General features: G+C 38.9%; 1 protein-coding gene across 4 annotated transcripts in view; it reads left to right on the forward strand.

Annotated features, from left to right (window-relative positions):
* The window catches only part of LOC124802628 (ATP-dependent RNA helicase TDRD9), a 263,497-nt gene that overhangs the window by 241,672 nt on the left and 2,433 nt on the right, over positions 1-19,392 (forward strand). For all 4 annotated transcript variants that reach the window (XM_047263517.1, XM_047263521.1, XM_047263519.1 and 1 more), the window contains exon 25: positions 14,247-14,465. In XM_047263517.1, coding sequence (XP_047119473.1) covers positions 14,247-14,465 — 219 coding nt within the window. The remainder of the gene's footprint in view (positions 1-14,246; positions 14,466-19,392) is intronic.

Raw genomic sequence — 19,392 nt, forward strand, 5'->3', positions numbered from 1 at the left:
TATAATCCAGGAAGCACACATATAGTGGCTGGTTAACTTCCATACATCGTTGCGCTAATATGTTAAAAGCAAACAATGCTTCTCTTGTACCGAGGGAACTTCTAAAACCGAATTGTGTTTCACTTATACCTTCTTCTACTTTTTTGTATATTCGTTGGTGTATAACTTTTAGAAATATCTTTAAGGTGTGACTCATTAAGCTTATTGTACGGTGATCATTACAAGTTTTGGCATTAGCCTTTTTGGGTAATGTAACAAAGGTAGATGTCAACCAATCCCTAGGAATAATTCCCGAATTATAAATATCATTAAACAATTGTACAAATTGTATAAAATTAAACAATAGAAAATCCAGTATGGATTGTAACAATATTACGAAAAGGATAGTTGCTACTCACCACATGGCAGAGATGCTAAGTCACAGACAGGTACAATGAAAAGACTATCAAAAAGTGAGCTTTTGCCCTACAAGGCCTTTGTCAGAAATAGAACACACACACACACACACACACACACACACACACACACACACACACACGACTATAGTCTCTGGCTGTTGACACTTCATGTGTGTGTGAATTCTGTTCGCATGAGTGTGTGTGTACATTGTCTATTTCTGAAGGTGGCCTTGTTGGCCGAAAGCTCTCTTTCTGACAATCTTTTTGTTGTGCATATCTGAGATTCAGCAAGTATGTAAAATTATGAGACAGAACTGTAGGCCTGAAGTTACCTGCAAGAGGCGAAACATGTATTACTACTAATAGTCACAAATAAAATTACATACATATTCATCTTTTCGATTTGCAGCTCTTGTATTTCTTCCATGTTTGCAGTTAAAATTATTGGATACAGGTTCTGCCTTTTATGCAACACACTGCTTTTCTTGTTACCCAAACATGTTTCAACACCTCTATGCCATCATCAGTGGGTTTTATTTATTGGACAACTGTAAAAGTAAGCGTATTTTAGGTTTACACAACACAGAACAACATAACACTCAGACAATGATTACATACAAGACACAACAGTGCAACACACACACACACACACACACAAAACAAAATGGCACATACTCACCTACAGTAATAAAATTGTCCACAGAATAGACAACATAGTGGATTAACAGGGACTTAAAATAGGATACAGGGACTTCAAATAGGATACAGGGACTTCAAATAGGATACTGGAAAGATAACACAAGACAGAAGAAACTCGGAATGCAGGAGACGCCCACAGATAAATTCAAGAGATCAGGAATGCAACACTTGCCAATCAGTATACATAGGACCAACATGGGAACTTTAAAACAAGATACTCAGAACACCTCAGCACCAATAGCACATTTGCTGACCAGACTTAAAAACACTAAAATCCAGCCACAGCCTATACCGCAAACTAACAATAGAAGAAAACTTCCACATACAGAAGAAAGTGGCAGAAGGCAAATAAGTTTTAAATGAATTCACTACACTCTGAAAAGGCACATTATTTAAAACATTAAAGGAACTGTACAGAAAAGGCAACACAAACAAAGAAGCTTACTCAAGCGCACAACCCCATGCACACCACCCACCCTTTCACCCCCCCCCCCCCCACACACACACACACAGAGAGAGAGAGAGAGAGAGAGAGAGAGAGAGAGAGAGAGAGAGGGAGAGAGAGAGAGAGGGAGGGGGGGGGGGGGGTAAACAAAATTCAAATTCTGGACCAAACTCACTTGGGAACAAATGAATGCCGACAACATCGTGTACACTGTGTTCTGCAAAGTGAAAAGGTGACTGCAAAGCTGAAAATATGCTAAGTACATTTCATATGTGTGTGCAGTGCCCTTGGAATGAGAAAGGAGGAGGATCAGTCACAACAAAACATTATTAATAACAAATAATTACATAAAACATGTTGACACACCAAAATTACATTTTTTTAAAAATCAAGGGATAGGTTAGCTCACTGATTAAATTCACATTCGACAGCGTTTGGTTTGCAGGTGACAAGGTACCAATGCAGGACGCCATACACATAATCGTGCGAAACCATGTAATATAAAATCAAGGTAAGAATAAAAACTGTCTTTAGGCCTCATTGTGTTAGATCAGTTACAACGTAAAATATTTTCAATTTTACAGTTGCCCAATAAACAGACCATGCTGATGATGGCACAGAGGTACTGAAACATGTTTGGGTAACAAGAAAAACAGTGTAATGCATAAAAGGTGGAACGTATATCCTATAAATACAACTACATACACTATTGTAGCTTTCATACTTAATGATCTCTTCTTTGGGGATGAGAAGAGAAGGGATTCGGAAAGTTTAAAAGGAAGCACAGGTCACTCAGGCCCGTGATGAGAGGGACACACTGGTGTGAGGATGAGAGGGGAGCTACTATTAATTGTTATCCACACACCCCTCCTACCTTCCCCTTACCCTGCCCCTCCCCCTTACCCTGCCTCTCCCACTTACCCTGCCCCTCCCCCCTTAACCTGCCCCTCCAAACCCACTAAGTGAATACTGGGCTGATCCTCACATCCCACCTCAGTTACACGAATTGCAGACATTTGAAAAACATTCACACTATTTCATGGCTTACACTAGACGCAGACAGCTGGGGTACACTAATTCTGTCCCGGGGGGGGGGGGGGGGGGGGGGGTACAGGGTGGTGACACGGAGGGCATCCGGCCACCCTTTGACACTAACATTGTCAAATCCATAGTAACAAGGCCCAAAGGAAATGATAATGGTAAAGTTTTGATAGTGGAGAAAAATATGAATTATATTGATTGTCTTCTTTCCATGTGTATGTTAATAGAATGTAACGTGGATTATAATTAAAGAGTGGAAATGGAAAATGTGCTAAGCATCATATCTCGCATTTGTCATGAGGGAAAAAATTATGTATCTCATTTTGTACCTAACTTATTTGGATCCAAAAAATTGAGAAGATATTAAGGTGCCCACCTCACCTGTGCAAAAAATAAGAGACAAATTAGAAAATGAACAATTGATTGAGAACATTCTGACAGTAAGATACTATGCAAAGAAAACTCTAAATATTGACTGCTGTTTCTTATACAACTTAATTAATGGGATCAGATATTCCAAAGTTTACTGTAAAATTCCCTGTGTTGTTGAGCAAGAAATGGCAACATCATCAACTGGTCTTTTTATTTTACCTTTCTTACTGATGAAGTATGGTATGGCATACACCTGCCATGGTCTTTCCTTTTTTTGAATTCATTGACATTTTTTCACTCTTTTGTTGGGAATAAGATTTTTTTAAACATCTGTTTGAGACAGATGAGTATGAGAAACTTCAATCGTACTACATTTGGAGATCTTACCAATGTTTTAGCAGAATCTTTAAAATCAAATAAGTCAGTTGTATGATGGGATGGCTTCGTAGCTTTAGCTGAATTTACAATCTTGTGTAAATCTTGCAGATGAAAGACCTCCTATACATTTCTTTATTCCTCAATGATTGCAAAATCTCTGTTACACCCCAAAAAGCTGTGGCCACTCACCAAAAACATGTGTGTTATCTTTTAAAGGCATCCTTATGTTAATGGAGGAGACCTTAGAACTTTGGAAGGAAGCATGGCTTGTCACAAAAGGCATAACCTTCTAATAATGAATGTTTGAAACATTTTCTCCATGATTTGACATATGGAATAAGTCTGGAGACATGCAATGGAGTACTGTGAACACACTATCACTGAAGAAGCATTTTGTGAATAAATGACACTTGGAAGATTTTACATTCCCACTCTACAGTTAACGTTCTCTGTCCTGCAAAGATGAAACATGAAGAAAGTAGTATGCAGTTGTTATCATCTAATTCTCCTGAAGATCTGCATATGTGTGATTTGCTGGTTAATTTCTTGGCTTTTAATTGAATGATGTTTACATTTCAGTAAAAAATTAGAAATGATCAGCATAATAATTCTGACAGTTCAGAGAATTGTAATTCAATTGATGATAGTTGTTCAGATCAACAGTCCAGAATGAGAATACTTTCCTAGCCCAAAGAAACCGTGCACTTTAATAACTTTTAGTGACAAGGAAAAGGCTGTGTGCTTTTGGTTAAATGAAAGAGAGGAAAAATGCTTCGAGTTGAGCAGTGTACAAATCTGATTCTGTTTTGTAAAATTTGTACACAAATTGTGCTAATGGAAGCAAGAATTACATGAAGAATGAAATGTACACAAAAATGAAATTAGAAAAGTTCAAAAGTTTATCACTGCACAGAGGAGACAATGTGCCATTATCAATGGAAGTGTGAGTTATTGGTGGATCTGACTCAAAAGCAAACTGGACATTGATGATTTCAGGCTTTTTCAAACTGTTTAAGCAGACTCAAGGTAGTGTAGGGGAAGTCATAACATTACAAAGTTTACTTTAATTCTTTGACTACTGTTTATCAATTAATTGACTTCACTGTACACATTAACTGGTCACAGTCACCTGCTTCCCAAGAGCTGTGTATAAGTTTAAGTACAGCATTTGGAATTTCCTTCACTCTCGATGAATTAACTTGGGCCTCCTTGCTGACCCATGAGTGGTAATACAGGTACATGAGTGCTGTTTGAGTTTAAGTGTAGAGCGGAATTTCTGCCTTATATCTCAATAACTTCGCACAGTTCTGGCTGCAAAGTTGTGTTCAGGTAATTGTACTGTTATAGACTTGTTTTGCTGTATTCAACTTCACTTTGTCTTATTATTCATAAGGATTGGTATCTTCCTTCATCATCTATTCCGCAAACAAACTAGCTAGGTGTTGTGGTTACAGGGATGGCTTATTCAAGGTCAAAATAAATAACACCTCCACAGATTCTGAAAACGACAGTACTGAACTGCCTACATCACCAGTTTTAACACTAAGTTTTGTGTTTTGACAAGGGGATGTAATTGATAGTTCTTTCAAAATGGAAAGTTATTGTAACATTCAGAGGTGTCCAGAGAAATTTCATCAGAAACTGTTACAGAAAATGCCATGTCTGCATTGACCATAAATTCACAGAAAAGCTCCAAAGCCATTAATGAAGAGAAGGAGACATTGCAGTAAGCACTCCAGAAATATTCAGCACAAGGTGAGGTAGGACACACAGGTAACCCTAGTCCAGGTAGAAACCCAAATGCAGGATACATAGTGCAGGTAGATGCTTTAGGTGATATTGAGGTAGCACATGGCTTTGCTTGTTGCAAGCATGTCTACAACAGCTGAAAGATTAAAGAAAACTGTGGAGGAGGTGCCATTAATCAGTAATATTATAGAGAGACTCATAGCTGATGAAGCTTGCTGTTATCCCTGCAATGGCTGTGTATAACGCTGATCAGTCAGGTAATGTGTGTGTGGGGGGATGTGAAAATTGCACTTTTGCACTTTTTTTTATGGTGAAAAATGAGTGTATTACTCATTCTAACACCTTTACATCTATCATGATTAAAAATTAAAAAAGAACTTTACTTGCAAAAATATTGTATTCTATATATCAGAATCTGGAAAAATACAAATGAGTAATTTTCAACATTTCATTCAAAGATTCTCACCAATTGCAAAAAAATAATTCTTTACCTTTGTTGGAATCATGGCTTGGACATAACAACACATCTGGCTTTCAGAGGACAGCAGAAAGCCAACTGATATATCTTGGATTCCAAAAGAATGTTTTTGACAGTGAGAAGCATTTATCAGAAAATCGTTGGACAGTTAATTTTTGATAACTCTTTGTCATTTCAGATTTATCAGTAGAGCAGTGTTCTTAAACTTCAGTCATTTGTCCATTATCATTTTGTATTTCCACATTTTGCAAATTTGGTAAAGAATGCCTGGTATGTAGCAGAGTATGCAGGGCAGTGGCTAGGACCATTTCTTATCCCATCGGAATTCTGCTTAACAAAATTGGTAATTACTGTGAGGTGCATTATCTTTTCGTTCTTTAGGTGTGACTGGTCTAAGGAAAATGTTTGTTTTCATCACATAAAAGACATCCCCATTTTTGTTATGACTATAAGGAATAAGCAAAGAACTGTTTCTTTCTGAAGATGAGAAGACCTCAGTTATAGCTATCATAATTGGCTTACGTTTGGCAGCTAACTTATGTACCATCTAAAATGAATGACTCTTAAGATATGTTGGCTCACTAGTATCATATTTTTCAGAAAACTGCTCCTTAAGTTCGTGACATGCAAATTTGATGGGATCTGTAGATAACTAAAAATTAAGCATATTAATCATCATACATAGAGCCTGCAGGCGTTGTATTTTCAGAACTGAATTGCAGTTATGAAGCCTCAAAGAAAAATTGTAACTTGGTGATAACAATACACTGGATACCATGGTTTTTTTTCTTTGAGTCACCTTTAGTAAGAATTACAGTGGTCCTTTATTGTCAATGCTGGACGTAATACGAAACCAAACTGGTTTTGTTCTGTCAGGCACAGTCATAATAAAACAAAAATAAATAAAGATACGCACATTTCCACTTGATAAACACACAAAAAAAGCCTTAGAAAAGATTCCACTGCAAACACTACACTTTCTTCTCATTTTAATCTTGTATAACACATTATAACACATTGTTGAACCAATTGGCCCTCCTCATAACTTAAGACACTTTTGAATGTGATTGGGCATACTTCTTACCACGTTGTCCAGATAAGCTTGTCAGATATTGTCCCATTCCTCCACAGTGATCTGTAATGTCTGGGACAGGTCAATTGAAAACCACTCATTTTAGCATGGTCCACGCATTATCAATACAGTGAGATCTGGAAAAATAGAGGCCGTTCCATCCAACTGATTCTGTGCTCCACAAGGAAGATGTTCACAAGATTGTGACAATGGGGACATGCAAATGGTATCCATCAGCATGACTTCCTTCCACTCCAATATGTTCACCAAATGGAGGTACTTCATATCAGTCGTCTTCCCATGAATTGGCATAAGGTGTGCCCTGCACCAGATTTGACACCACCACAAAACATGACTGAACTGCCTTGATGATGGTGGCAGTCTACAATGCAGTTAGGGTGGAATTGTCCTCATTGCCTTCACACACTAATAGCAGTATTTTCAGGGCTGGAGACTGATATGGGTGTCATCAGAAAAGTACATTGTGTTCCACTGTTGTCTAATCCACAAAGGCGGTTTTGTGCCCATGCGACACAGGCCCTCTGTAAACCCGATTTAGAGGAGGTGGTCTTCTGGCACATAATCCCTGCTACTTGGTATCTTTTCTGTTGACACCTGCACTCGTATAGCTGTTTGGGACTATCACAACAGATATTTGGCATTGTGTTGTGGATTTCTGCTTGTTGTTATAAACAGATATCGGTCCTGCACACCTGTTGTTTTTCTTTTTCTTCTGCTGCTATTTCTGTGAAGATCCTCAATTGATCCTGTTCCTGGAAACTAGTTCCAAATTGCAGAGACATCATTTTAACTCACAGCAACATTCGTTGTGACATCCACCTGTCTCATTCCCTGCTCCATTATACAGACTGTACAGAGCTTTGATTGTACATTATTGTTGTCCGAACCATCCTGAAGCAACACATCTCTCGCAATGAAACACAGCACAAGTACTGCAAGGTTTGCAGGTGAAATAGTTGCAATGGACTGCCCCATCACGGTAGAAATGTTGACTGTTTCCGCTATAATTAAATTGCAAGCAAACCAAGCTATTGATATGGCAATGTATTTCTGTATCTTTAGTATTAAAGTTTTGGCAATAAGCAACATCTATTTTAACCACTGTACATCTGCAACAGTTTAGCTGTTGATATGAACATTTTTGATGATCAGTGTTATATGTGAAAGCTTAGCTTTTTTTGAAGCTATACTGTATGTATATTAATTTAAACAATTAACTTTTCCTATTTATGTGTTCACACTACTTAACAGTAATGTTACTATGACTGATGACATAATGTGTCCTACGCTCTGACTATTTGCTGTCATTGGCTGGTGAGATCACATGACATGAGCTCTAATTGCGTGACAAAATCACATCATGCCATGCAAACTGATTTCAGTGCTTTGGAAGCTATCATGCTGTATTTGGTGGAATTCATATTTATACTTTCATAATACAAAAATATACAGTGTACATGTTACCATTTGCAGGATTGATAAGTTTTACAGCTCGAGGCAACGTGTATTGTCACTTAAAATGGAAAAAAAATGTACTTTTGCCTGGGGTATAGCATATTTTTACCTGGGAAAATGTCTATTTTTAGCTGAGAAATCTAGGAATTCTGTCATCCGCATGTACATCGTGGAGGTACATATCTATCAAATGCATGGTGAAGCATTCTTCTAAACATTTCTTCTACATGTTTCTCTCCAGAACTAATTGTTTTGAGTTCATTATTGAGTTATGACAAATTCCTCTTTGTTTAGTTTTCTGAACATTCAGATCCATCTACTTGGTTTAGTTGGTCCTTGTGCTTTGGTAATCATTGCTACTACAACTGCCTCATGGTCACTGATGCCAGTTTCAATGTGGACATCCTCAGAGTCGTCAGGTCTATTTGTTGCTATTAGATCCAGTGCATTTTCACCATGACTGGGCTTAGGAAGAATATGTTCTAGACAGTTCTCAGAGAAGAAAATTAGTAATGTTTCGAAGGATGATTGATCAAAGTCTCTTTCAATAATGACAGTATGATTGTGGGAATTGTGTATTAGTGAACTCAGGTTTTCTCTATAAGTGTCTGGTTATTCCTGGAGGTGAATCTTATAGTTGATAGAAGGCTCCAATTATAAGTTGATGCCCAGCTTTGATACTGAGACTTGCCCAGGCAATATTGCATGCAGTTTCAATTTCTGTGCCAGAAGATTTGAGTTTCTTGCCTACTGCGTAAAATACATGACCTCCATTTACCATTAGTCTACCCTTTTACATACACATATATTTTTCTAAAAGCTTCCTTGCTTTCAATTTCAGATTGTAACCAGCTTTCAATACCCAGTATTATGTGAGCTCCACTGCTCTTCAGGAGTGCCTCAAATTCTGGCATATTGTTGTGAATCCTTCTGCAATGAATCAGTATGATTTTTATACTCTTGCTTGTGGGAGGCATTTCTTTAGATGTGACTCTGGCGTTTCAGGGTCCCATACAGCTATTGTTGTCTGGATTGGATGGAGAGCGACCTGATGTAAGAACCCCTTGTGTGCATCCCACACACAGTTACCTGGGTAGTGGCTTCTGATGTGTATGAAAATTGCATGAGCAGGGCTGGTATTCTCATTGCTCTTTGTTAGTTGCTGGAATGATCTAAGTATGGCCTTGGAACTCAGACAACATTCTTTGTTTGTTCCAGTGTGTGTCACTGTCTGCAGTTGCTTGCATCCTCTTCCTTCTGTGGCAGCCAGAATAGTCTGTTCAGCATATTGACTGAGGCCTCCGATGTCTGCACTGAGTGCACCTGGTTTTCCTTTCCATACTTTGCTGCAATTTCCCTGAGGGTACCATTGTTCATTGTACGTTTGAACTGCTAACTATTAATAGACCCTACTTTTGTGTTTGGTTCTTCTCGACACAGGTACATCAGGTTTCCCACAAGTGAAGTTAGTCTCACTGGATCAGTTTCAGTGGAAGACAGTGCCTCAAACACATTGGTGCACAACAACATGAGGAAACATAAATTTCATTGAAAATCTGTGTTTTCTCATTTTGATATACACTAAAATTCAGGGTGAACGATTCTTTGAATGAAGATGCTACTGCTAAAATTGTATAAAGCGCGTATGTTGATTAAATCAGATGCTAAAGCATGAAATGCATTTTTTGCAGCACTGTGTATGGTTTTGATGCAATCAACAAAGAAAACCTGCTTAAATTTGAGGTGAAGTTTTTGGACCTAAATTTTTGAGGCAAATTTAATTGATGTGTGATTTTACTCTTTACTTGAAATACTGGAAGGTGGCTTATATACATAAATAAAAGTAAATAAATGTGCAAATTGCATTGATTTTGCACTTAGCTGGTTTTGTGACATTGTAACATTAGTAAATCTCACAAAAATGACGTAATAATGAAGCACAACAAAGCAAGTCTTCCCCTTGGGGCAGCAAACAGTGCAACAATATTGACAGTCAGAAAGTCGGAGAAAGCCACCACAAGAAAGAACAAAATGTTAGGCAATGTTCAGAATCTACATCCAGGATCCAAAATAAGTATGCCTCCAAAACCCAAAAGGACAGATTCTACATAAAGAAGTACCACCAGAGAAATATGATGCTATGCGGTATGTCCATTAATGACCACTTTGACTCTTTAAGTATCCTTTTTCCAAAATGTACAATGTTTAAGGAATTAAACCTACAAATTAGAAGTCTTGGTGAGTGTTCACCTCAGGGATATGCATGGGCTGGAAAAAGGATTGGAATGTGCGGCTAGTACTTCAGATTTTGAAGTCATTAGTGACTTTTAGTAGGAAAATAGGGCAACCATAAAAATAACAGTGATAAAAATTAATCATGTAAAATGTATTGAATGAAACTTTGAATATTGTTTTTGTGAATTAACTGTCGGCAAAGGTGTTAACGTGTGTTTGTACTGTTGGTGTCAGTGAACTTTATAATGCTTCCTGAAAATATTGAGAGGCTAATGAATGAACTGAAATATCATCATAAAATGTACACTTGTGCTCAATGACTTCAGTGTCAACTTTAAAGCAAAGCAACGCTCTGCCATTCTGGCCTCAGAAAGGTCTATCAGAACTGATTAACTGCGATGTCATCCTACGTCAGCAACATCATTGGATGGAGTATAGATGGATGTGGGGGCAGCACATTGCTCTCCTGGCTATTGCCAGCTTTCCTGACTGTGGAGCTGCTGCTTCTCGTTTGAGGGGCTCCTCAGTCGGCATCACAAGCCTTAGTGCATCCTGGTCCAGACCTCGCACCACGGAAACAAAACTCTGGTGGTACTGGGAATCAGATCTTGGTCCTCTGCATATTAGTCAAACATGCTGACCACAGAGCTATAGAGGTGGACTTCAGCAAAAGCCATTAGATCTCTTCAGAAAGTATGACTGCAGCTGTGCATAAGTTTCACCAGTGCATAAGTTTCACCAGTGCATAAGTTTCACCAGAAATAAATAACAGTAATCTTGTTGATAATGCTCTGCAGATTAATAGAATATAGAGTGATTGTAAAAGGAAAACCAGATTTTAGTTGTTTATTACAGACAAACTATGAAAGATAGAAACAAATTGCATGTCATTGGATAGAGGAAGGTTCCTAGTTTTATGTTAGCACTGACACCGTACACTCGGTGTGAGCACCGTGCATTGCTCGAAAAACATGGAACAGTAGTTTGTTTAACTCCACACATGAATCAACAGCTCCCTGTTCATTAAATTGACAGCTTCAACAATTTGGTTTCTCAGCTATTGAAGAGTTGCTGCCATAGGTTGGACAAAGACTGTGTCTTTTATGTACTCCCACAGAAGAAAGCACAAGCTGTGCAATGTGGTGACCTTGGAGACCAAAAACAATGAACAAGATCTTGTTGTTACCCTACTCCAATTCGGCATTGTGGGACAGTGTTAAGATAACGCTGCACCTCGATGCGGAAGTGAGGTAGAGTGCCAATGGGCATAAAAATTGAATCTTTGTGGCATTAAGGAAGCGAATAATTTTGCAGCATGTCCCGGTATCACATTCCTGTCACAGTTCCCACCGCAAAAAGTAAAGGTCCATAAACTGTGCAAACCAAAATGGCAAAAAACACATTTAGTTTCGATGAGCTTCTTTCGTGTTTGATGACAACACCAGTATTTTGTGACCCCCAAATTCTTACAGTATGGCAGTTTGCTTTACCCTGTATATGATATGTCAATTTGTCTGAAAAGATGAATTGTTCAGAAAAGTGTCATCTGCCATATCCTGCAGAATGGAAAATTCTTGCCTTCTGTTATGGTTGCCAGGATGCAATTGCTGCAGTAACTGGAACTCAATAGGCTTCATATGCAGGTGTAGTTTCAGTACACACCACACTGTTATATGAGAAAGTTATGTTCCTGCCTCACCCATGTTATGGACGTCCGAGAGCTGCATGTGAATGCATCTCAGGTACATTCGACATTTTCATTAGACTTGTGTGGCTCTTCCCTTTGCATGTGCAACCAACTTCCAAGAATTTTGTATGCCAGTCATAAATCGCTTTTGCAGAGGCAGCTTGTTACTGAATCAGCACTGGCGGAATGCGCATTGCACTTGAACACTGAATTGAATTCACATAAATTCCAATAAAGAAAATTATTTCTCTTGTATAGTTTCCATGTTGCTACAAACAAACAACAGCAGAGCTGTGTCAAAATTTTGATCCTCCTTCTATGCAGTGAAATGTGTAATATGTTTCTAGCGTTTATAGTTTGTCTGTCATAAACAACTTAAATCTGTTGTCACCTGGTATTTAGTGAACACTATACAAGAGTATCCCAAAACTTGATTTAAAGCACTAGCTTTTCAAATCTCATTGTATAAGTTCATATGAATGAAAAAAGGAAAGAAGAGGAACTGTGTTTATGTATTCACAAACTCTTGTAAGAGTAAAAGGTGCTATTTACAAGTTGAAAAACAAAATGTCATATGGCATTGACGGTATACCAGATAGAATACTCAACGCAGAGCAGAAAACACAATTTCTGCCCTTGCATTCATTACTGAAATCTCATTTTCCACAGGACTATTCACTAGTAATCTCAAAAACTTAACAGTGGAACTTTTTTGAAATAAGAGGACAGCTATGAAATAACAAACTACAGGTCATTGTCATTGTTATCCAGATTCGCAAAAATCATTGAAAATATAATTTATGAAAGACTATCAGATTTCCTGAATCAAAGTAAAGTACTTTTCTTATTTAAAGATGGTTTTAAGAAAACAAATCCACTGAAACTTCAGTATTATTTTGACACAAGTTTTCAGTGCTGTGGACTATAATGAACTAAACTGTGGCCTGTTTTCGGAAGGTCTTCAATGTCATATGTCGTGATCATCTAGTCAGTAAGTTGTATTATTATGCAGCTTGGGGAATGGTCTGTGCTGGTTTAAGTCTTATCTGTCGGACAGATACCAGAGAGTGGAAGTATCTTAACAGTGGTGGAACTTTTATCCCAACCTTCAGAAAAGTGCTGTATTATGCCCTTTGCTGTTCTTAGTATTTATAAATGATTTACTACTACAGTTAACTGCAGCAGGAAACCCAAAGAGGTAGGAAAATGGTTTTGCTGTAAGTTTTTGGTAGTAAATGGCTGGATGAGATTCAGTCACTTACATTTAGGAAAACATAGGCTTTCTGTAGACCCACGAGTTCTCAGCAGTTTTAAATAGTAATGTTCACAGGTATGAAACAGTGAACATAGAATATTTTTAGAGAGAAGTGTGCAGAAACACCTAAATTGTTCACCATTGTTTTAAAGAACTACTATTTATAACCTCTAAGAACCAAAATACAGAGACACAATGCATACATCATTTTTATATAAAGGCCACAGACAGTGATTTATAAGTAAAATCAAAAAAAGTTAGCGTAAGAGGGAGAAACCAATGATAATTGACAATGATAACTGATTTTTCTTTAGAGCTTTGCCTCATAAGGCTCGAGCAAATCTCAGGACTCATCAAAAAGGAAGTAAAAAACAGGCCCACAGTAAACAGCTTCTAAAGCATTCATGAACTTAGGATACATCACCATTAAGTTAAATATAATACGTGAAATTGAGATGTAAGTTATTCTGTGACATAAAATAAAATAGTTTCAGGGATAGTGCAATGTGACTAGTGACAATGATGTATAATTTGGTGTGTAATTTTATTCTTAGTGATCTAAATATGCATCATAAATAAATACAATACAATATGATCAAAGGTAGCTTACAATATTTACTATAGTATAGAGATATAAGCTGTACAAACATGTCTCATAAAATAATATATGGCAAATCGTGTGTAGGTATTTGTTGTTATTAAACAGTGCGTACATGTGCTAATTGAAACAGAGTATACTGAATCAGTGTACACACTAAGGTGACATCCATGCATTGTATATTTTCTACAGATGTATAAATAAATAGTGTTATTCAGCTTGTCAGTAGTTTATAGAATTTTAGTGTTTGCAGTCTCCTTTGAACTTTTTTTGGAAAGAATTTCTTTAAACTGAATTCTTAGTATGTTTTTGCTGAATCTTCTATTGTTTCATTCATCAATTACATTTATTTTGATTTTTCAGGCTCCTCAAAGTAAAAAGAAAAGATGTTCCAATGGTTGTGCCATTGTCACAGTTTGCTTGGAAGTTGGCACCAAAACACCTCCTCCTCAGTCCAGGAGATGCTCCTGGGGTAGATCGTATTATATTCAGACTTCACTGGGCAATAGAACTGCAAGAAGAAGACGAACAACACGTCTGGATGAAGCAGCATCTTGAGCAGCTACACTCTCTTGTTAAAATGTATGTCATAAAAAAGAATCAACTGCCAAATTTTAAGAGAAGATGCACAATATTATTTTCTATGTCATACGATCACCGAAGTTAAGTGCTGTCAGGCGTGGTTGGCACTATCCAGGCCCCATGCGCTGTTGCCATTTTTCGGGGTGCACTCAGCCTTGTCATGCCAATTGAGGAGCTACTCGACCGAATAGTAGCGACTTCGGTCAAGGATACCATCATAATGACCGGGAGAGCGGTGTGCTGACCCCACGCCCTTCCTATCCGCATCCTCCATTGAGGATGACACGGCGGTCAGATGGTCCCGGTAGGCCACTCGTGGCCTGAAGACGGAAAGTGTGTCATACTTTCCTTGTCAGCCTGGAAAAATATTGTTAACTGTATTCATTAATCATATTTTAAGCAAGCTAGCTCTGTCAGTATTTTTCATTCATTTGTTATACACAAATATTCCGCATGTCCAGGGCCTCGCTGCGATGGAGCACTTCCTTTCACGCCGATCACCTGCCGCCCTACCTAAAACCTCTTTCCTCATTACCTTAGCCAGCTTCATCCTGACCCACAACTTCTTCACTTTTGAAGGCCAGACATACCAACAATTAAAGGGAACAGCCATGGGTACCAGGATGGCCCCCTCGTATGCCAACTTATTCATGGGTCGCTTAGAGGAAGCCTTCCTGGTTACCCAGGCCTGCCAACCCGAAGTTTGGTACAGATTTATTGATGACATTTTCGTGATCTGGACTCACAGTGAAGAAGAACTCCAGAATTTCCTCTCCAACCTTAACTCCTTTGGTTCCATCAGATTCACCTGGTCCTACTCCAAATCCCATGCCACTTTCCTTGACGTTGACCTCCACCTGTCCAATGGCCAGCTTCACACGTCCGTCCACATTAAACCCACCAACAAGCAACAGTACCTCCATTATGACAGCTGCCACCCATTCCACATCAAACGGTCCCTTCCCTACAGCCTTGGTCTTCGTGGCAAACAAATCTGCTCCAGTCCGGAATCCTTGAACCATTACACCAACAACCTGAAAACAGCTTTTGCATCCCGTAACTACCCTCCCGACCTGGTACAGAAGCAAATAACCAGAGCCACATCCTCATCTCCTCAAACCCGGAACCTTCCACAGAAGAACCCCAAAAGTGCCCCACTTGTGACGGGATACTTTCCGGGACTGGATCAGATTCTGAATGTGGCTCTCCAGCAGGGATACGACTTCCTCAAATCCTGCCCTGAAATGAGATCCATCCTTCATGAAATCCTCCCCACTCCACCAAGAGTGTCTTTCCGCCGTCCACCTAACCTTCGCAACCTCTTAGTTCATCCCTATGAAATCCCCAAACCACCTTCCCTACCCTCTGGCTCCTACCCCTGTAACTGCCCCCGGTGTAAAACCTGTCCCATGCACCCTCCCACCACCACCTATTCCAGTCCTGTAACCCAGAAGGTGTACACGATCAAAGGCAGAGCCACGTGTGAAAGCACCCACGTGATTTACCAACTGACCTGCCTACACTGTGAAGCGTTCTATGTGGGAATGACCAGCAACAAACTGTCCATTCGCATGAATGGACACAGGCAGACAGTGTTTGTTGGCAATGAGGATCACCCTGTGGCTAAACATGCCTTGGTGCACGGCCAGCACATCTTGGCACAGTGTTACACCGTCCGGGTTATCTGGATACTTCCCACTAACACCAACCTGTCAGAACTCCGGAGATGGGAACTTGCCCTTCAGCATATCCTTTCTTCTCGCTATCCGCCAGGCCTCAATCTCCGCTAATTTCTAATTTCAATTTGCCGCCGCTCATACCTCACCTGTCTTTCAACTTCATCTTTCCCTCTGTACATCTGCCCCGACTGACATCTCTGCCCAAACTCTTTGCCTTTACAAATGTCTGCTTGTGTCTGTGTATGTGTGGATGGATATGTGTGTGTGTGTGAGTGTATACCTGTCCTTTTTTCCCCCTAAGGTAAGTCTTTCCGCTCCCGGGATTGGAATGACTCCTTACCCTCTCCCTTAAAACCCATATCCTTTTGTCTTTCCTTCTCCTTCCCTCTTTCCTGACGAGGCAACCATTGGTTGCGAAAGCTAGAATTTTGTGTGTATGTTTGTGTTTGTTTGTGTGTCTATCGACCTGCCAGCGCTTTTGTTTGGTAAGTTTCATCATCTTTCTTATATATATATATATCTTCCCCCTCCCCCTCAAATTATTTCTTGCTGTATGGTTTAGTTGTATGAGAATAGTCTTGTACTGTGGGAAATTGTGTGATAATTTATTTGGAGTGTATAGCATGTCTCTTTTTGCTGTCAGCAAACAGTGAATCATCATCAGAAAATTTTGTAATGTGGAAGACAATTTGTCTGATGTGGCATGTTAAAAGGATTTTATTGTTTTATGGATATGGTCCTAAAACATTTCAAAATTTTATGAATTCTCTTTTCTGGAAAATATTTGCAAGAAAACTATTATTATGATGATGCACTTTGGGAGGATTGTGGAGTGCTTCATTTTTCATTCTCTTGATGGCATTGTTGTAGTCTAAAAAAGTAAGGAGGATTTTCTTTTAAGTAATGTGAAAATTTACTCATGGTAAAATGATGGTGATGTGCAAAAATACTTCTTTAGCATACAAGATAGTGCAAATATGGTCTCTCAGATCTTACTGACCTACCACAAAGCTACAAGCAGTGTTCCTGACAATAACTTGTTATCTTTGAACAAGTAGAAATTTTAGGGTTCCCTGATACACACCTAACAGTTAAACACTTGACTGAGAGCCAGCATTTAGTCTGCAATAAGTCCATGAACCTGCATCATGAGCTGGATCCATTGCATGCTGACACACAGTGAAAGACTGAAGAAGCAGTGTTGAAAATATATAAGCAAAAAAAGTCAATAGTTCAAGAATAAACACTAGATCACTTTCAGTTTCATCTAGCAAATATGATAAAGATGCCTTTCTCATCTAAAAAGATGTTGCGGAGTTTATTGAAAATTAGTTTTCTGCTTACAATGTGTTTAAAAAAGGGCACCAAGTGAGGTGGCACAGTGGTTAGCATACTGGACACTCATTCGGGAGGACAATGGCTCAAACTCGCGTCCTTTCATCCCGATTTAGGCTTTCTATGACTTCCCTAAATCGCTTCAGGCAAATGCCAGGATGGTTTCTTTAAAAGAGTACCACCGACTTCCTTACCCATATTTTCCTAATTCCTAATCCGATGGGACCGATTACTTCTGTGTCCCCCCCCCCCCCCCCCCCCCCTCCCCCCTCCCCACCAACCCAATTCAATCAACCAAAAAATGGATTGAATTTTGCCACGCAAAATGGTTCAAATGGCTGTAAGCACTATGGGACTTAACATCCAAGGTCATCAGTCCTCCTAGACTTAGAACTACTTATACCTAAATAACCTAAGGACATCACACACATCCATGCCTGAGGCAGGATTCGAACCTGCGACCGTAGCAGCAGCGCGGTTCTGGACTGAAGCGCCTAGAACCACTCGGCCACAGTGGCTGGCTTTGCCACACAGTATTATGTGTTGATGGAACTAAGCCTAAAGTTAAGTGTAAGAAGTGAGAAACAGCAAAAGGTGTTCCAATTCATCCATGACAGCATTCTAATAAATGTGTCCAAATTACCGCAACTCTGGTATCTGGCTCCGCTGAAGCTGAATGCCTGCCAGATGAAATGGGCCGAGATGGGATAGTATTGTCACTGTCTGACCACCTGAATCCACCCGCCAATAGTGTTTCTTGAGGCTATTGTAAATATGGCTGCCCAGCAAACGGTTAGGCAGTTCTGTACTCACATGTGATACTGTTGGTTACTATGTCAGGCAACTCAGGCAACTGTAGCCACACTAGCTACAGTTGTCTGAGACTGCAGTTGTGTGTGTGAGTTGTGTTTGGGGTGTTGTCTATTTTTGACAAAAGCCTTTTGGGCTGAAAGCTTTATTTGTGACAGTCTTTTTGTTGTGCCTATCTACGACTCAGCATTTCCACTATATGGTGAGTAGAAACTTTCCTTTTCATAATATTGTTTTAAGTTGTGCCATAAATTTATTTGCTACTCAGTCTGACTCAGTACCTCTTCATGACTTTCTGATCTTCTGCTCTAATCTTCAGCACTATTATGCAGCACCACGTTATACAACTAGTATTCTCTTCTTATCTGTACTATTTATTATCTGTGTTTCACTTCTGTGCAAGGCTACATTCCAGACACACTTCATTGCAGAGTGAGCAATCCGTAGTTTTCGAATAAAATACTCCAGAAATTTTTTATGCTATTTTATTACTCTCTTTTTTTTGTCCACACTATCTTAGTCGACTGCCTCTAAATGCGAAAATTTATCGACTTGTTCTGTGACTTCATTTTTAATTTTTACTTTATTGATTTTGATGTGTTGGTGAAACATTTTTTTTTTAAATCTACTTGTGATTAAATTTTAGGCCTGCTTTCAGAATTTCTTGATGTTGTTGATTTATTGTTCAGGTTTATCTGCACAAGAGATGCAGTAGAATGTCATCATCTAAATTATTCATATGCCCTTAACACACATGTCATTTTCATGTTCCCACTTTAGGAGCCTGAAAAGCTTTCTCTGTGACTGCTAAGAGTAGTTTTGGTGACATGGAATATCCTTGTGTGACTCCTTTCTCAATCCTGAGTTAGTCACTACCCTGATAAAGTCTAATGAAAGCTTCAGCATTGAAATATGTATTCCTCCTTGACTATCGTAGGTTGATTCATTTCCCCCCTGATTTATACCTGTACAGTCTTCAGTAGTTCAAACTTTCTTCATGATGAGTCTGTTTCATTCTACTTTGTATATATTTTTACTCTGGGAATTATGAATCTAAGCTCAGTTTCATTTTATCCCTATCTTGTTCTTGGAAAGTCCATATT

This window comes from Schistocerca piceifrons, chromosome 6 (assembly GCF_021461385.2).
Source record: "Schistocerca piceifrons isolate TAMUIC-IGC-003096 chromosome 6, iqSchPice1.1, whole genome shotgun sequence".
Classification (NCBI taxonomy): Eukaryota; Metazoa; Arthropoda; class Insecta; order Orthoptera; family Acrididae; genus Schistocerca; species Schistocerca piceifrons.